We start from the raw sequence: 20,611 nt of genomic DNA, 5'->3' as shown, positions 1-20,611 counted from the left end.
TAAGGTGCAAGGTCACAACAAGGTAGATCATGAGGTCATAGTCCATCTCATTGTATAAGGGAGCCGTTCAATAGTCTTATCACAGTGGGGTAGAAGCTGTCCTTAGGTCTGGTGGTACGTCCCTTCAGGCTCCTGTATCTTCTGTGGTGCTTTGATAAAAGTTGGTGAGTGTCAAGGGGGACATGCCAAATTTCTTCAGCCTCCTGAGGAAGTAGAGGCGTTGGTGAGCTGTCTTGGCCGTGGCGTCTACGTGGTTGGATCAGGACAGGCTATTGGTGATGTTCACTCCTAGGAACTTGAAGGTCTCAACCCTCTTGACCTCAGCACCGTTGATGTAGACTGGTGTATGTGCCCCCTCCTTCCTGCAGTCAATGAGCAGTTCTTTTGCTGACGCTGAGGGAAAGGTTGCTGTCATCACATCATGTCGCTAGGCTCTCTATCTCCTTCCTGTACTCTGACTCATCATTATTTGAGATACAGCCCACATTCTCATCACTCCCAGATATTTCCCTGCCTCTCACCAATCTCATACAGCTCATTGGGCAGATGAGACTAAATATGATATCCCCTCATGGAGGTGCAAGGATTTGCAGACAGAATTAGCAGCTGTGTGAGGATTGCAATGCAGACAGTGTAGCAGTCTTGTGCTGCTTGCTGATTTGAATGGTTTCCGAGTCTGGCCAGTGCTAACTTTGCTATTAATTAGCTGGATGCATCAGTAGGAATCTGATGTGGTGTGTGGCTAGCTCCAGTTAAATCTAACCTTCATTGCTTTAGGCTAGTCTGCTCATCCTACAGAGAAGGTTCATTTCAGCTGGAGCAGATGCTGGCAGCCATGCAGAAAGTGTGAAACACTCAAAAATGGCACCACATGGGAGGGTATGTCCTCCAGTTACTGCACTGGAGGCCTTGGCAATGGTAAGATAAGTGCAAAAGGTGGCCTGCGACTGCTACAGGCCACATAGGTGCTTAGGGAATGTACATAAGTGATTGGTTGATCTTAAGAATAAAATATGGCATAATTTAATTTTAAATTTGATTTGGAAGGTTTATTTTACTTCTGCATTGTGTCCAAGCAGATGTGATGTTCAGTATCAGTGGGTTGGAGAGATGGGGGTTGTTGGTGAATATGGATTTACAGCTGTTTTTAATTGTAGCTCACTGGAATGTGTTCTTCATGGATGGTCCAGGCATTTATTCTTGTTCTCCTCCTCCTTGTGCTTCTGGATAAGAAGCCCTCCAGCTTCTGTTCCAAGCCAACTTGCTACATAGCTTTTGATAAGGGATATTCCTTCTTCATGCAAGGTCTCTCATCCTGCGACTAACCACTGTATTAAATTGGCCACTTTTCATTATATTTCTTACCTGCTATATAACTAAATAAATGCTGGATGCATTGTAATGTAAAAATAATTTAAGAGTTATGTTAATTACTTAAAACAACAATATTGGTGTTCGTTCTCTGTTTTTTGGTTTAAATTAAAACAAAAATTGCAAAAAAACCGGTTTGGAGATGTGTATTCTCTTACTTCTGACTCAGTCATAGATAGTCACTAATTGACAAAAGTTCCAGGAGTCTAACTCAAGGTATTTTATTAACTTTGGGACAACTGCTATTTAAATGCAAAACTAATCAACAAACCTTGCTCTTATTGTTGAGACTTAACTGCCTTTGGTGAATAAGTGAAAGGTCAGGTTAGTTACTTTGGTTAGCTAGTCAATAATTATCTCTCATTTCGTCTTCAGGTATCTGCAACCAACATAAGCTTTTACTTTTGTAACTGTGCTGTTGCTCAATGAAATTAACAAGGAAAATATGTTTTTAACACATGTAAAAACATCATTTTGTAGCTTGTATGCAGCACTGTAGAAATTTCAACACATAATTAAACATTAAATTATGTTCTGAGATATTTATGTGCTTTCTTTTCATGTATTTTTAGCATTTCATTGCATGATATACAATGGAAAGCTGCTGGATAAAAATTTGTGTACATGGGCATTGCCCCTAGAAAGCACAATTGTTCATGAAGTTAGTATCATTATAGGAAGCAAGAGCATTCAATAAGATCATGGCTAATCTGGTTTTGGTTGCAGCTGCACTTTCCTACATCTCATCTATAATGCATGATTCCCCTATGAGCCAAATGTCCGTCGATTTTAGCCTGTAATGTATTCAGTGATTTAGCCTTGAAGCTCTCTGAGGTAGAGACTTCCAAAGATTCATGATCTTCTGAGAAAAGAAATTCTCACGCACCTGCACGGTAGTGTAGCAGTTAGCGTGACACTATTACAGCGCCAGCGATCGGGGTTCGATTTCCGTCGCTGTCTGTAAGAAGTTTGTACGTTATTCCGTGTCTGCATGGGTTTCCTCTGGGTGCTCCGGTTTCCTCCCACATTCTAAAGACGTACGGGTAGGTTAATTTGGGTTTAAAATGGGCGGCGCCGACTCATTGGGCCGGAAGGGCCTGTTACCAAGCTGTAAATAAAAAAAAATGGGCATTCTGAAATCATGCTTCCTAGTTTTAGATTCCCCAACAGTGGAAACATCCTCTCCACATCCACCTTGCTGAGTCCCTTCAGAACACTATGTGTCTCCATAATTGATATTGGCTTGAAGTCAGTCATATAAGTGCTCATGCATTGTATATCAATTCATCGTATCGAAGTTACTTTAATGAACTACATTTGATAGGCAAATTTATGTGTGGGGGAAACAAATGCATATTTTGATGAAGAGTGGAGGAGTTTTACTTGTGTTCTAGTTACCGTTTGTTTTTGAGCCAAAGTGATTGAGCAAATGACCTTGGTGTTAACTCACTCTTGGTTGAGAGTTTGCAATGCATAAATTGGTTGTCACATTTCCAGCATTGGAATTTGCATGGTAAATTAGTCTGTTGACTGTAAACTTCTTAGGGACATCCTGAGATCATAAAAGAGGCAGGTAAGTGCAAAAATCTTTACTAGAGCTGTTTGATATTTTAGAATACAATAGAGGAACAATTTGAGACATGCTAACCAATATGTGTACCATGCTTAAGAGGAGAATGGTGATTGGATGTATGGTTTCCTAAGCACTCTAACATTGATAGAATTCGTTGAACATTTCTGGGAATATAGTGGACGAATTGACCGACATTGATTGTTGTGATTAACTAATATTCCCAAAAGTTGAAATCAATTTTTCTTTACACTCTTTCCTCCTTATAAGTGTGGTCTTAAAAGTGCTATTCTCCACATGGAAGTATCCATGGATCCTTTGTATTTAAACACTGAAACCGATACCGAACATGGCTAAGCCTAGCCAAAGCCTAAGGTGGTTTCCCTTCTCTGGGCCTTCCTCCTGACCTGCCCGGCTTGCCTTTTTGCTCTATGTTTCACAACTCCCACATTCTTTTTTTCTACGTTCTCACTCTCTAACTGCTCCAATTCACCCACTGATCAGATAACCATGTCTGCAGTTTAAACACATTGTCACCCCAGTTTTACCCTGTCCGAGACATGCCTTCTTGCCCCATCCTCCCTGCAGCTTAACAAGCTGCTTTTCAGTCCTTCTGATAAAGGACTTTTCAGTCCTTCTGATAAACACTAACTATTTCTCCTCCCACTGTTGGGGGCCTGACCAAGTGAAGAGAGAGATAAGTGGGAGAAACCATAATTACCACATCATTTCCACACAGCCTCTCACCTGAGTGTTCCCTGTACCATGTCTCTAAAGTGTTTCCTGTCCCATGTCCCCTGGTGCCTGTTGAACATGAATGTTTGCCGCTCAGTACTAGAGTCAAGGGCCAGGTGGCAAGAGGCAATTCTGAATATTCTGAACATTAAAAAACTGCAAATGCTGGAAATCTGAACTAAAAACACAATGTGCTGGAAGCACTCGGAGACTCAGGCAACATCTGCAGTGAGAGAAAACAGAATTTTTGTTTCAGGTCACTGACCCTTCATCAGAACTCAATACTTGGCTGTTTTTGTTCCCTCCAGATTGGGTGTTTTGTCTCCACTCAGCCAGAGAAAAATTCTGTGTTTGTCTTTCATTGAATTTGACTTTTGTGTTGATTTACTACTTTTCACATCTCAGGAGATCCCAGAGTGCTTCACAGTCAGTTAATTTACTTTGTTATGGTTTCATCAATGTTTTCATGCAGGCAGATGCAATAGGCAGGTTGAGCACAGTGATGTTCGTACTGACAGCCAATTAATTACCAGGTTTTTTTTATTCTGTTGACATTAAATGTGCTAGTCAGGCACCAGGCAAACTCTCTTAGAATACAAGTGTGATCTTTTATGTTATCTTGTCCTCTGATAATATAGTGCCCCTTACTGTTGTTGAGTTTTTTTCCCCTGCTGCCATGGTAGAGTTGCCTGATTCTCTAATTAACAGACTGATCAAGTCTGGTTGCATTCCTTGAATGGAAGTTGGTGGATTTGAATATGAGTCAGAACTGAGATGTGAGGAGGTGACGTTAAGGCACCAGCGTTGCAGCTACTGGGACATCTGATAGAGAATTTTATCTTTCTAGATGATATCTTTTAATGCATGCATAGCAAACCTCTGTCACAACAGGGATATCCTCCACAGAGAATAAGCACAGGAATAGAAATGGTAATGTTTGGAGTGAGCTGAATGTAAAATGTAGAAACTATTACAGAGGTGATGCTTCCTGCATTGACAAACATTTTTTTCATAGTGTAAGAATTGATACTTTTGTAGTAGCAAAATTATTGTTGCAAGGTCAACTGATGTTTTTGAAACTGTGGAGATATTTCACAATTATTATGGAAATGCACTTTGTATTATCGTGCAGAAAAAACCTCTCTGTACAGTTGTTAAATATGTAGCATTTTCTTCTTAAAACTATTCTTTGTCTATTGTATTAATGATTTGAGCAGATAGTCTGAATTGACACTCCAATGTAGTGCTGGGAGAATGCTACATTTTCTACATGCTACATTTTCTACATGCTACATGATATTTTTCAGGTGTGATGTCAAACCATAACTCTTTTTACTGTGGTGAACAAGGAACCATGTAGGTCAATAAGCATAGAGGTGGCAGGTGAATAGGATTTGGCTTGGACTGGGACCCAAGCACTGGAGTTTTGGATAAGCTCAGTTTACGGATGGTGGAAAGTGGGAGCCAGGCCAAGATAGCACCAGAATAGTCAAAGGTATAAAAGGCATGACTGAGGGTTTTGGCAGCAGCTGCATTAAAGAGAGATGGTCTAAGGTATTTTTATGGTGGAACCAGATAGAGAAGAACTGAGGTTAGAAGTCTGACTCAAATTCAAAGAGGCTGCTGAAGTTATGAGCAGTCTGGCTCCACTTGAGGCAGCATTCAGGAAGGAAAATGGAATTCAGGTCTCGGAGAGGGAGATTTTCTCTGGAGATCTTTGCAAAGGCTTGAGCTTATGAAAACCACTACTCTCAGTGCAAATATGGTTTCCTTTCTTTCTTAGTAAAATCTTTAACCTCTACAGCCTGTGCTGAGATGAACAGACAATTTTAAGTATTTAATTTTTAGCAACTCATTTTTTCAGTGGGGAAGGGAAGTAAATTTAACAGCACACGAAAATGGGCAGGAGCGTCAGACTGCAGAACCCTGTCTATTGATTGTACGGCAGACAGCATACTAACTTTATGCTTCCTGCTTTTATAATTATTTCAACAGCCAACACTGATAGGCTGGTACATTGCCAGAGTTGAAAATGGTGAGTGGCTGATGGCAGTGAAAGCTAGCCTGCAGTTCCTCGAGGGGAGGTGTGTTGTGGCTAGAAAAGATGCCAGTTGTTGTTTTGCAAGCAATTCTGACCTGAGAAAGAATGAAGGTGGACACAATGGAAAGAATGTGCTTCAGGGCATTTGGAGACTGCACTGGAAACTTTGATGGAAGAAGCAGAAAATAGGAGTACCATCCTGTTTCGATGGCCAGCTAGCAGGCGTGTACTGAGATGGCAGCAGGGGTAGATAACCCATGGAGTTCAATGCATAAATCTGAGCACAAAGGACTTGTTATGTATACTGTAAGAGGTTCAATGATCTTGTATGTGTGGTAAATGTATCCTCAAATGCCAGATCTTACTAGTCATGTCCACTGCTCATTACCCCACACCCCATTGCTCACCCACTGCATTTTCTATTAATCAGGATTTCTAATTAATCTTCATTTGCTTCCTCTCATCTTTGCACACTTGGTATGATTGCAAGCTTCCCAACATGCCACAGCTTAGCCAAATTGCCAATTCTTCAGCGGCATTATCACCTGAATACATTGCACAATACTCATTGAAACATCTTTCACTCTCTTGCAGGGTAAGGTGGTGCGTGGCTGTAGCAAGTAGGGGCTGACAGGAGAGGGAAATTCATGCCTGCTGGTAGTGAGAATATGATTTCAATGATCTCGTCACTTCAATGATTTCATCCCACCACTTGCAATGGTGGGATGAAGTAGTTGAAGGCAGTGATATCCTTGTATCTAAACATCCACACATCCTCCTCACATATTCCTTTTTGATTTGCAAGCTCTGAATGGTGTGAAAATGCACCCCTCTACATGGAGCTGGTGGTGTACTCTTTTCAGTTACCCACGATCTGCAGGCTGGCCAGATAGTGGAGGAAAACAGTGACGATGAAGGCATGTTGTAGCCCTGTTTCTTACTCTCAGACACATGCTAATATTACTGACATAGTGCGTAAGTTAAAGGAAAACAGAGAAATAGCATCTGCTCATCGGTGGACGTAGGGCTTATGTAGACTGCAGCTGCGCCTGGAGGCAAAGGCAGAGCAGATGTTAACCTGCTGGTTGGTAAGGTCCCATGTGAGTTATGTTGCAGAAAACTACTTTGATGATGACTTTTATGGGTTGGACTACAATAGTAGGATGATGGATATGCATAATGGAAGGCTTGATGCATTTTGAAGCTTGCCAGAAAACCTGTGTTGAATGGCAAGCAGCATAGAGGAATCCAGTACCAGCTTAGCACAAGACTTTGCGCAAAGTGTGTAAGATCAAGGTTTCCAGCATGGAAGTGGTGGCTAATTTCGTTCATGCACCTGTAGACACAGTTTGATGACTGATGCCACGGCACGAGCTGTGCTTCAGTAGAAACTGTGATTGTGACAGTTGGTTGCAGGGTCCAAAAGTGCTTTCAGGGTCTCACAACTGTCTGTCAAACTGTCAGCCAAGGCAGTGCACCAGGGAATGGCAATGGCTGTACAGTGCACAAGCCTGCTGAAGACAGTATTCATCTTCCTAGTCCAGCTCGGCTGCTGCTCCAGATTCTGCCCTTCAATCATCCCACCCGGAATGCTTCCATACATGTCAGGATGGTGCACGTGGCAATTTGGGCTTCTGGGCACAGGCCCTTCCCTGAAAGTTATCAGTCTTCCACCAGCCATGCTGTATCCACTGTGATTGCTCTGTGCAGAGGCACCATAAGAAGCAATGGCACAACCAAGCGCTCTGAATGCTCAGGGTGATGAGTTAATTCTGACACTTAAATTGACATGATTTGCAAATTAAATTTGGGATGTTTACTCTGCATTTCGTTTTTGAGTAATGATGAAGTAGACTTTGTGACAAAGCAAAATGTTGAGATGGGGACTTGGGATATGTTATTGGTATTGCATTCAAGTGAGTTCTTGATGGGTAGCCCAGGCGAAGAGAGATCTTCCAGATACTACCTACATCTCCTCCTTATCATCATCATATTCCTCGTATCCCTCTACCTCGTGCTCTTCTTCTTGACCTCATTGCCATATGGCTGGAGAGCACCGAGTGGTCTGCTGAGTCAAATGTTCTGTGGCGTTATGACATTTGTTGTATGAATGGATATCACTTTTGGCTAGTAGCCACTTTTAAGAGTATGATGGTGCTTTAATTGCAGTCTACACAATAAAATGCCACAGAATGAAGATATTGTGATGACCAACTGGATCCTGGACATTGATCAGCACAATCTGCTCTCTATGTTCCAACACCGACTGGATGTTGAGAATGTGGAGCCCTTTTTGGTTCCAGGATTGAGATTGGACACCCGTAGTGTGATCCACTTGGAGTCAATGACATCCAGCATTGTGGGTGAGCCTGAAGCCTGAGCAAAGCATTCGATTTTTTTTTACCTACTCACCTCTGGCAAGAGAGAATGAAATGTGCTCTCTTTGCACAAAGAATCCAAGTAACTTCCCTGATGCAATAGTGTGCTCCAGATACATAAATTATCAACTTGACAGCCAATGACAGTGCTTTGTTTGTCCTACTCTGGTTAAAGTGGGACTGCTGCATATGGTAGATTTCTATGTTTTTACTGAAGCACAGATATCCTGCACTTTGTTTCTCACAACGGGTCTAAGAGATTTGCTTCCTGAACACTCTGGATGGATACAGCCTCCAGCTGATGGCTCTTCTCCCCTAATCCCCAGCTCATCAGTTTTCCTTGGATGACCTGTGTTCTTTCTCCCATTTGCTCTGTATTGGATAGGGATGTCAACTTTGCCATCTTATCTTGGAGAGAGTGGCTTGTTCAGAATCTTTGAAATGAGGAATATAAGTCCTTCAACATCTATTGCCCTGAAACACCTATAGAATGCACATAACATTTATATAGTGAATCAAAATACAATCAGTCAGCAACTATATTACAAGTTGTTGATGACTCCTCTTAACAGCTCTGATGGGGAGATAAACATGGTACAGGATTGAGAGAGGGAGTTAGCTGAAGTTTTTGGACAGGTGTCTAAACTGCGACCTGTTCTGCATAACTCCAGCGAGCATTTATTGCATATGTGTTTACACCTTCACCCGCACAGTGTCTGGCATGATTTGTGCCACTCACTGACCAAGGAATCTAAGCCACGTCGATATAATTAATTAGTTTATTAATTTCACATAGCAGGATAAATCCATAATTACTTCTGGTTGAACTCATGAATATTTTTCATGAATGTATTTGAGTTTTGTAACATCAGCTTTGTTCCTGTGTTTTGCTAAGGGGTGAAATGCCACTTAATTATACTGTTCCAGATAAAATGTCTATTAATCTGCAGAACGTTGTCACCATTACTTGTAAAAGCCTGTAAAGCAATTCACCTGCCAAATGAAGTACAAAGTTGTTACTGCTCCTTGAGACAATTTAGTGCCTCAGCAAGCTGTATTCTGTTAAACCTAATTTACTGACCAGTCAGTCCCTAGCCATGACTATTGGGATGTGATTCTATGTTTTTCAACTAGGCAGAACAAGACAACAGACATCCACTGCCAGCTTTTGCCGATTTGCATATAGAGGTTCTGGATGAAAACAACCAAGCCCCATACTTTGAACAAACCACCTACCAAGGTTTCATCATTGAGTCTGCTCCAGTGGGAACCACTGTTTCAGATAGTCGGAATTTAACAACACCATTAAGAATTGTAGCCCTGGATAATGATGTGGAGGAGGTGAGTGCTGGTGTTGATTGTTAAAACATTTGCCATTGTTTGAGTTTCAAAATGAAGATAAACCACATTTTTGAAATAATGTAAATGTACATGACATCTGCATTAACACTTGCTGGATTTTCATCTTAAAGCACTCCTGATGAGATTTGAAAGGCATACATTCTTGTTCACCTCTGAACACGGCTGAACCTACTTCAGTTACAACACTTCATGATGGTTTTAGGATGTTGAGAATGCTTATTTAGTCTCAACTTCATGAAATCAATGTTCTACTTGTGTGACTCTTTTTCGTCTGCTTATTTGTAGGTGTCACCAGGTACTACTCCCGTATGTATTTAGGGTTATTTAATCTGTGTGTTTGTGAGATGTTTTATCTGTTGCATGCTATTTTGCTTCCTGTCAAGTTTTTATTTACATATTTTGATTGCTAAATAAAAATATTCATGGTTTCATTTGGTGGTATTGTATATTGCACCATATTTGTCTTCCTCTTCCTTCACCCCTGATCGCCCACCGCCTTCAAACCTTGCAAGCTGCATGAATGTTCAGTTGTTTATGTGTATATATATCTCCTGTGGTGATTTGCTAACATTGCAAGACCTTGCTGTTTAATTAAATTATAATGAATGACCATTGTCCTGTAGCAGACAACCAAGGGCAGGCTTTTTAATTTGACAAATGAAAGCCCAGGTCAGGCTTTTTCAGTAAGTCTTTTTCCTGGTTCATGACAGATAGTAATTGTTTTTTCACTATTCATTGTAATTTCAGCTGATTTTCAGTGACGTTTTTCAAAAGCCTGTATTCCAATAAGCAGGACATTTTATGAAAACTCAATGAAGGATGATAATGACTGATTGAGAACATGCATGCCATGTATTTTAACAGATAATGGGATATTCACATCATTAGAAACATACAGGCTGTTCTTATTGCCTGTGGAAATAGCTACTTTTTAAATTGACAACAATTATCTGGAATCTTGATAAGAGAATCAGGCCTTCACAACCATGAAAGGTATCATCTGAACTTCAGCTTCTTTTTGACAGTTGGAATTTATCTGACAATCTCTTTTCAATACGCCGTCTCTTCAAGATGTTCTTTCACACAATTTGTTCCAACTGCTGTCAAATTGAATATGCATGTTTATGAAAGGGTGAATAAGTAATAAATTTAGAGGTAGATCAGTGCTCCAATATTTTAATTGTAATTGCTAGACCTATGTGAGTATTTGAAAAGACAATTAAATAAATGCCTTAAAATTTGAATTTGTTTTGTAAAACAATAAACTATGACAGCAATTGTTGAAGTACACAATACTGTTTGCTCTATTGGATATATGCTTAGCAGTTCTGCTGGACTCCAACCAGAACCTTATGCAGGATTCAGGCAGAACCCCATGTAGGCAGACAAGGATGCAACTTAATATAGGATTTCATCCCAAATTAAGTTGCATCCACCACCTTTCACTTGCATGGAGATGATGAGGACAGGGTTGGGATTTCAGTAAACCAGGCTTGCTCACCTCCCTGATCTAATTGGATCCCAACAGGATGTCTGAAGACCAGTGAACCAAGTTAGATAAAATGTATTGGATTAGAGAAGAACTCAAGACCCTGAAAATGATTAAGGTCAAATTATTAAGAGAGTTGAAAACCATACAAACATTTCCCAATGGTGATGACCCCTTATTCAGTTTCCACCACTTGCATCCCTCCCCAACTCCAGGTGGTACCCAGGCACTAGGGTTTGCAACTATATGTCAGGTTGGCAGTAATCTGAAATATCGCAGTGGTGATGCAAACACTCACCACCCTCATGTAAATCAATACCATCCTATTGACCTGCTGTGATATCCCTATATTTATTTAAGGGATTAACTGTCCAGGTTTTGCTGTGTGTTGCTTCAAAAGATTTGGAGTGGTGCTATACATTCTCAATTTGAATTTGAAGTGAGATTGTATAATGTGGAAAGAGGAATGATGCACACTTCATTGGTTAGAAATATTTCCTTTGGAATGTCAAATACTGCATGAGTGACTTGGGGTCAATCATTCTAGATCAAGCAGTTACAATGTTTGATCACTGCTGTATGATGAGTTACTGATCTTGGCTTGCTCTGCAGTAGTTTTTAGAACTTGCTGTTGGGTCCCTTTGCTCAGGAGAGACAGAGGAAAAGGCTCGCTGTGATTTCTGCTGCTGATTGCTACTCAGTGACCCTTGGCAACATGTATGCGTGAGCATTCATCAGAAGAAGACAAAATTAGGCACCTGTTTACGCATACCTTGATTGATTATGTTGCTGATTGATGCTGTTTAAGCTGACTCACAAGAACTAGCCTCTTGACTGAGTACCAGTTGTGAGTGGTTATAGAATTCCTCCTTAAAGCAAAATTCCATGTTTGACAGCAGCATAAAGACAGATGATTGTAAGACCATTTGTGGAAACGAAATTGCTTGAGTACTTAACTGCCTTTTGAAGTTGTGCATTTGAATCCAAGTACGATTCACCCTTGGCATCAATTCATAACCTGTTCAAATTTGGAGACCAGCTTTTTTATTGTGGTTTTGCAATTTTTTTCCAAATAATTTTCTTATGAAACTTACAACAATAGTATAAGCCAGTAAATAAGCAGCTTGTTCAAAGGAAAATTATACAGGCACCAAATTCTCAATTGGGCATTCCTAAACTAACAATATTTAATTGTAAGAATAGTATAAGTTATAACTAATGGTTGTTAAACAGTAATGTGGTAGAGAAATTACAGGATAAAGAGCACACAGGAGGTGTGCTTCAATGAGATGAAGCACAACTGGCATTTGTGTTGTTTTATCTATACTACTTCTGTGGAGTTAGCAAATTCCAAAACTGTTTATCTGGCACAGTTTTTTCTCCTACTAGCCAATTTCCTCCCCTATCCTCTTTTCTTGACAGATAAAGATTTTAAAAAACTGCAGATGCTGGAAATCTGGACAGTGTTGCCCATTTAACAGTTCCACAGATACTGGTTGCCATCTGTTGTCCCACTAAATAGCCGCTACTCATGTCACCTTGATTTGGTTGACTGAGCAATCACCATTGACAACCATGTCAAATCTCATCCCTTAAACTTCTAAGCACCTATGTTTCAATTATAAATGTCAATTGGGTAGTCACATTGTGAATAATTTTACCTTCTGTAACCCAGGGCGCAGAGTCCAATTCAATCGCGTGTACTGACTCAGCCCCAAACTGGTGGTGTACAGCTTAGGTCTCTGCATCTTGGCCACTGAAATCAGGAAAGTAGCTACTGAATCTTCTCAGAACGTTGTTGGTAATAGTTAGTTGAAGCCCACTATCTTTGGTTTATTAAATTATTACGTTTGCTTTATCACATGAAAGAAAACATAGCACATTCAACCTTAAAAGAAACTTGTCCGATCACAACAACTCATGTAGGAACAGTTGAAAGCTCTCTGTTATGCAGCAAAATCATAGAACACTATTGACTTTGTCAAAAAATTATGAATAGTTAATGGTTCTTTTGCTCCAGTATTAGCAAATCAAAAAGAATAAGTAAAATTATATTCCTAAAGTTCACCATAATTCCCATTCCCATTTGTTTTTCCAAAGACAAAAGATCCAAAGCTGCAGATTTCAGTGAATGACTTCGTCACTGCTTTTACGATAACGTCATTTGGCATAACCCGTTACCTTACTTTGCGTGAGCCAGTAGATCGGGAGCGTCAGCAGAACTACACTTTTACAGTAAGATACGCTGCATGTTCTTTGTGTATAAATCATATAGAATAAGCAACCTGACAGAAAATGAAAAGAATTTAAATGAGTAGACAGTTAATCTGAACAATCAGTTAAGATCACTGTGAGTTTTTATTTTTCGTCAAATCTAAATCAAAAGCTAAACTGATTTTGATGCTGCAAGTTTCCAGTCATATGATTGCTATTATACTATATTTATGTACTTGACGTGACAGCAACTTTCAGTAAAATGCTTTTTGGTGCATAACCTTGGATCAAAATTTGAATGCTTGCTAATGGATTCCTTTTCGTATCTTGAAGATGACTGCTTCTGATGGAGTTCAAGAGAGTACTTCAGTCACTGTCAATGTCATGGTGATCGATGCAAATGACAACACTCCAATTTTTCAAAACATTTCCTATAAAGTGAATGTTTACACTGACATGAGGCCAGGAGAAGCTGTAATACAGGTAATCAATATTAAACTGCCGTATTACAAAATACAATTCATTTTATACAATATGAAGTCATTGTTCAAATCAATTCAAGGGTATTTTAAGTAAACACATTTTATGCACACATTCTGTGTTGCCAACCTATTCTTCTGATTCTTTCTTTTTTGTGTCAAGGATGACAGTTTCACTGTAAATATTCAAAGGTATCTGTTCTTAGCATGCTGAGGTAATTGCATTTGAGGTTGCATCTCTGCCACTTTCCCAGATCAAAGTCAGCCCATGTTGAAGTATTTGCACTTCAAGTCGCTGGCGCACTGAGTTGTCAGTTGCATGTAAATTTTATTCGCCCCTTTTTCCATCCTCCAGTGTGCTCCCCACTTCACTGAGACTGCAAAACTGCAAGAAAGGTTGTGTGTTTCTTTTTCTGATTTCAGTCCTGGACTTCCCATTCTTTCTCCATTTCTGTAAAAGGAGGCGGGGGGCGGGGGGGGGGGGGGGGAGAAAAGAAGGTAAAAAAGTGAATGAAAAGAAGGGAGTAAATAGGAATAAGAGAAAAAAAGATGGAGGGAATTTCCAGGGAGACTGGAAAAAAAACCTGAACTTTGATTCAGGTAGTTTACTGAGCTAAGTTGGATAATTATTCAGCAACAGACAACCTGCTGGAGGAACACAGGGGGCTGAGCAGCATCTGTGCGGGGAAAGGAATTGTGGACTTTGTGGGTCAAAACCCTGTATCAGTTGCTCCAGATTTCAGCATCTAGCGTCTCTTGTGTCTCCAATGGATAATTGTTCTGTTCACAGAATTTGTGGTTTTGACAATGGGTCAAATCTAACAAGGACAGTACCAATAGAGCCATGCATTACAGGCCAGCATAATTATCCAGTCATCCAATGAGATGGCTCTTTAAAATGCAGGCATCATGAATGGGTGAGTGAGAAAGCAACCTGCAATAACCAGTGACAGAAAAGGAGCCCAGCCACTGCCCAGCAGCTTGAGTTTACATGTTTGGTACTGATTCCTTGCCATGTTCCTTGAGCCATAGAAAGAACTGTTCACAGCATGCAGTGTTAGACCACTGCAGATAGAAATGAGACGAACAGTTCCCAGTGTTGTGCATTCTTCCTCGGAGGTGCCTAAACAAACACTCAGTAAAGCCTTGTAAAGATGTAAAGGCCTCATCAATTCAGGAAGAAATGAACTGAAGACCAGTGCCTTCATTCCTGATCTGCTTCCAAAATCTGATTTTGGGTAAGGCATAATTAGCACTCACTGTCCATCCACTTAGGCAACCTTTGGCCCACCAGTCCTTTATGTAGCATATGTAATATTGGTTGCAACCACATTAGAAACTGTGTTGTAATCAGATGCTCTTGGTGTTGTTGCATTACTTAGAGTGGAACCTGCTGGAGTATCTGTCTCTGTGGAGAAAGTCTCAGGAAGAAAAAAATATTCTCTTGACACTATTTTTTTTACTGTTATTTAATAAAACACCCATGTTAGCTGGAATTGCTGACTATTTCTCACATCATAGAGAGACAGAGATGTCGAGATGCAGTGTCAAAACTGCTGGCTTATGAAGTAATGAACTTCAGACACTGTGCCTGATTTGGAGGACTGAACGTCAGGAATGATTCTTCCCTGTTGAACCAATAAGTTGATACATGCGAGAGACAGTAAGCTGTGTGGTTCAGTTGAGACAGTAGGTGAACAAATAAAGCCACCCAAGCTGCTGGATCTTCATGTAAGTAACTTGTCTAAAGTATGTGGACAGTGGAAGGAAACATTCAGACTCTGTATTGAGCTAGATACAGTGATAAACTTGATCAGACAGAAGTTCAGATGTTATTTTCCCTTGTTGGTCACATTGGGAGAGATTAGTACCATTGCATTGAAAATGATTACAACAGTTAACCTTTTACAACAGTTAATCTTTACTTTCTTAACCAAGCTGCAACTGTTAGCAGATAATTGCAGTTTTTCAGACTTGAAGGATTTGCTAATCAGAGATGAGATTATTTGTGATTATTTGCCAAAGGAGGTAAGTATTGTGTTTGACCAAATTAACTCCAAACAGTACATATAGAAAAGCAAATCTGCAAAGCCAGTTAGGCCAACAGAAGAAAGTTGAGTTAACAGGAAGAATAGGGAAAGTACAGGCAAACTCGCATAGATCTTGCAAACGTCGTGCACAGCATCATGTGGCTGAAAAAGTAATGTCCTATGTGCAGGAAAGACAGTTCATTATGTAAATTCAAAAATGATTTCTGTAAACAGTGCACAATGAAGGGGACATTGAGTGTCCATGAAGAGGACCTGATGAATTGTGCAGGGAGAGACAAGGAGGATTCAGTGTACTATTTGAAAAACCGGTGCCAAGCTCTGTGGAGGGATAGTCCAGGAACTGTGACCGGTTAGGACTGGCTCTGGAAGTACAGTCTAACAACACTTGCATCTGCAAGACTTTGTGCCAAAATAAAATAGATAGACCCTGGATAGTTATTTTGTATGTTTGATTTTGTTTTCTTGTTTTCTTCTTTTAAACTTAAATGAAGGATATCACGTAAGTTGTGTTTGTGAAACGAGTTGGTAGAATTGTGTTGTGTGACCAACTGTACTCTGTTGTTGCAATGTTATTTAGTGTGGAACTTGTCAGAATGTAAGGAAAATGCTGACTTGGTACTGTAAATCTTTCTTTTATTTAAGAATGTACTGTTTGAATTGCTGACTGTTTTGTAGTATCTTGGAGAAAAAGATACTGAGACACCTTCCACAGCAACCTCCAAAGTGCATCCTGGAGGAATGTCATTTATTGTGCTGGTCTTGCTGCAGCCTTGCGCTCAAGGCAGGGCTGTCAACAAACAAGAGCCCTTGTGAAAGACGAATGTGCTCCTTGCTTTCCACACTGTGTAGCCGGAATCCTTCATTACCATTCAAAGGAACTGATGTGGTATTTCAGTTTAGAGTGTCACACTTACACATAACAGCCAAAGATCAATGGTACTACTGCACCTGGTTGACAGCCCATTGATACACATGGCTGAGACGTGAAGATTTTCTTGTTGGAAGTTGTCAACTCCTAAATATTCCTCTTCCTCTCAAGCTTAGGAAGCATAGGAGGGTAACCATTTCAGTTTATTTCACAGAGAAGAATATAATAATCTCAAAGGAGATGTGCAGGGCAAGTTTTTTTGCACAGAGAGTGGTGAGTGCCTGGAATGTGCTGCCAGGGGTGGTGGTGGAGGCAGATACAATGGAGGTATTTAAGAGGTTCTTAGATGGGCACATGGATATGCAGAGAATGGAGGGATATGGACCACGTGCAGGCAACAGGCATCACTAGCTTAATTAGTTCGGCACAACATCATGGGCCAAAGGGTATGTTCTTGTGCTGTACTGTTCTATTTTCTAATATCACCTTATGCAATAAAAAGATATGCTTACAGCAATCTACAGTTCATAACCCTGAGGTTTGGCTGTGACTAGCAGAGGGTGGCTTTTGGCAGAGACAGTCGAGCAAGGATGAGGTTGTGATGACAGTGACCAGCAGTGATTTTAGTTTAGGCTTTAGAGGATCCTCCAGCTTCCATATTCAAGTTAAGCACATGGTAAATATTAATCTTGTTGTTTCCAGACTGAAGATGTGGTATTTCAGTTTAGAGTGTCACACTTACATATAACAGCCAAAGAGCAATGGTACTGCTGCAACTGGTTGACAGCCCATTGATATACATGGCTGAGATGTAAAGATTTTCTTGTTGAAAGTTGTCAACTCCTGAATATTCCTCTTCCTCTCAAGATGTTTCCAGACTGAAGGATAGCCTGTTAGGATGAAGGGTGCCACCTTTGTTCCAGGCAACCCAATATTGCAGAGGTGGCTTCAAATGGACATCCTTCTTGTATGAAAACACAAAGGACATAAAGCCTCCGAGGGGTTAGTCGTGGATGTCCTTATCATTGCCATGGGTAGCAAGTGTATTTCTGGCTCATCCTTCCTAGCTAAGGAGGCTGTACAGTTTGTAAAGAATGGATGCAGCATGCTCAATGATTCCGGAATTGATTCACTGTTCTTTCCAGCATGTCATTATAATGAATTTGCTTTATTAAGTCAGGTTGTTGTTAATAATTTACACATAGAATGAGCAACAACTTTTTTGACCTCCACAATGCTGACAAGCTTTTGTACTTAATTTATCACCCATCTCTACTGCTACATTTTCATTCATAGTCTTGATTAAGTCTCAGGGTTTATACCAGTGTTTTGAATCAAGTCAATACACATATCACCAGAAAATAATTTATAGAAAATTCAAATGTAATCTTAGCACAATAAAGTAAAATATATGCTTAAACCACATGAGATGAAGAATATATAATTTATGTTGAAAGAAAAATTTGACTCTGAGCCATGGAAGGCGATATGACTACATCCAACCAAAAGCTTGTCACGGGGGTAAATCTTAAAGACTGTCCTAAAGAAGAAAACTGCAAAGTGACAAAGATGTCCAGGAAGAGAAGTCCATCGCATCAAAGCATTGAGGGGTGATGATTAAAATTGAGAATTCATAAGAGGGCAGAATTTAAAAAGTGCAAGTATTTCTAGACTTGAAGAGGTTGAAGAGAGAAGAGGAGGAAGGCCAGTGAGTATTTTGAAAACAAGATTGAAGATGTTAAAACTAAATTATTGCTTAGTTGGAAGTAAAAGCATGTATTTTAAGAGAATCAACAAATATGGGAATGGTGCAGGAAGGTACCATTGAGGTAGAGGATCAGCCATGATTTTGATGAATGGTGGAGCTTGCTTGATAAGCCAAAAGGCCTATTTCTGTTCTGAGTTCTTTTGTTCTTATTAAATGGAGCTGAACTTCCAGAATAGCTTTTTGTATTTAGTACCAAGAATATGTAAGCATTTTGAAATTCAAGCCATTATAAATGTCTGTGGAACTTTAGACATATCATTGCACTTGAATACGGTGTCACTCATTATTAGCCCTCTGAAATGTTTCTATTCAGATAGCTGAATGGAACAGAGCACAACATTTTTATATGTGAACTGACCTGTGAAAAACATCTGTATCACATTCCATCTCAATTTTTCCTGGAGTGAAATCATTTGGTTTTGTGAGTCTAGCGAGTTTAAAGAGTTCTTGCCTCAGATGAATTTTGCCAGACCGATCCCCTATGAATTCTTTGAATATGTTGTCTTCCAAATATGTGAAAATAACAATTTGAAATATATATAAATGTCTCTTCGTTTTTCCTATGCAACATTCTCTTTGATTTCTTGTTAACAATTGAAATCAAAGAAAGTATTTATTAATAATATAATAATTTATGCTAAAATAATCAACCAAATGATTTAATTTTGTGTTAAATTAAAGCAATTTGTTGTAGCCGGATGCGGCGCGTTTCCCGAAGAAAAACTCGGAGATGAGGAGGTTGAATTCAAAACACACATTTTACTCACTCACACAAAACGCGTACGCGCCGAAGTACCCAAGAGCCTCTCCAGACCCACGTGGGGCGGACGTGATGTAAGGTTCCCGCTGGAAGGCCCACCCCGCGGTTCGTTCATGACGTGCTCCTGCGCATCCGCCCACGGCCGCCAATGGCGGTTCCAGTCCTGTGTGTACGGGCCGCTACACCACCCCCCCCAGAAGCGTCCATCGGGGGCGTGGGGCCCCCAGTCTGTGCGTCCCGCTTGGGTGACCTGCCTCGCCGGCGCAGTGCGGGTACCGTCACCGGTTGCTCAATGTGCAAATGCGCCAGTTTGAGGTGGTCCACTGTAAAAGTCTCTTCACGGCCACCCACCTCCACGACACACGTACACCCATTGTGCTGGATCACCTTGAAGGGTCCTTCGTACGGCCGCTGCAGGGGTGACTTGTGCATGCCCTTGCGAATGAAAACGTACTCGCAATCCCGGAGATCCTTAGGGATAAAGGACGGTGTAGTGCCATGCCTGGAGGTCGGAACCGGTACCAGGGTCCCTACCTTGTCCCACAGCCTCATCAGCACTTCTGCTGGCGTCCCTGCCGGACCTCGGGCCTCTGGCACGAACTCGCCCGGGACTGTCAGGGGGGTGCCGTAGACCAACTCCACTGAGGAGGTGCCCAGGTCCTCCTTGGGGGTTGTGCAGATGCCCAGTAAGACCCAGGGGAGCTCATCTGTCCAGTTGGGGCCCCTGAGGCGTGACATCGGGGCCAACCTGAGGTGCCTGTGGAACTGCTCTACCAAGCCGTTGGACTGGGGATGGTACACCGTGGTGTGATGTAGCCATGTGCCCAGGAGCTGCGCCAGTACTGTTCACAAACCAGACGTGAACTGTGCTCCTCTGTCAGAGGTGATGTCCGCTGGGAGTCCAAACCTGGCGATCCAGTTTGCTATGAGCGTCTTGGTGCAGGATTCAGTGGACGTGTCTGCTAGCGGTACAGCCTCCGGCCATCTGGTGAACCTGTCGACCATGGTAAAGATATACCTGGCACCCCGGGAGACAGGCAGGGGGCCGACGATGTCCACGTGGATGTGCCGAAACCTCCCGAGCGTCGACTGGAACTGCTGGAGGGGGGCCTTCACATGCCGCTGGACTTTGGCAGTCTGGCAGTGTATGCAGGTCCTGGCCCAGTGCCCGACCTGCTTGCGCAAACAGTGCCAGACGAATTTGTCCACTACCAATTTGATGGACGCCCGGATGGATGGGTGGGCCAGGCCATGTAGCGTGTCGAACACCCAGCGCCTCCATGCTGCTGGTACCACGGGCCAGGGTTTGCCGGTAGACGTGTTGCACAGGAGCTGAGCCGCTGTTGGGCCGATAGGGACGTCCTCCAACTGGAGTCCCAAAATGGTGCTGTGGTAAGCCGGGATCTAGGTGTCCCCCGTTGCGCCTCCGCCAGCACCGTGTAGTCGATCCCTGAGGACGAGATGGTCGCTGAGTGAATGTGGGGGCGGGACAGTGTGTCAGTGACCACATTGTTCTTCCCTGCAA

General features: G+C 41.5%; 1 protein-coding gene across 1 annotated transcript in view; it reads left to right on the top strand.

Annotated features, from left to right (window-relative positions):
• Window positions 1–20,611, top strand: part of pcdh15b (protocadherin-related 15b) — a 564,355-nt gene that overhangs the window by 201,089 nt on the left and 342,655 nt on the right. The window contains exons 11-13 of the mRNA XM_052027763.1: window positions 9,230–9,436; window positions 13,047–13,181; window positions 13,494–13,643. Of these exons, the coding sequence (XP_051883723.1) occupies window positions 9,230–9,436; window positions 13,047–13,181; window positions 13,494–13,643 (492 nt within the window). The remainder of the gene's footprint in view (window positions 1–9,229; window positions 9,437–13,046; window positions 13,182–13,493; window positions 13,644–20,611) is intronic.

Source organism: Pristis pectinata, chromosome 12, assembly GCF_009764475.1.
Source record: "Pristis pectinata isolate sPriPec2 chromosome 12, sPriPec2.1.pri, whole genome shotgun sequence".
Taxonomy (NCBI): Eukaryota; Metazoa; Chordata; class Chondrichthyes; order Rhinopristiformes; family Pristidae; genus Pristis; species Pristis pectinata.
This window is presented reverse-complemented; position numbering and strand designations above follow the sequence as displayed.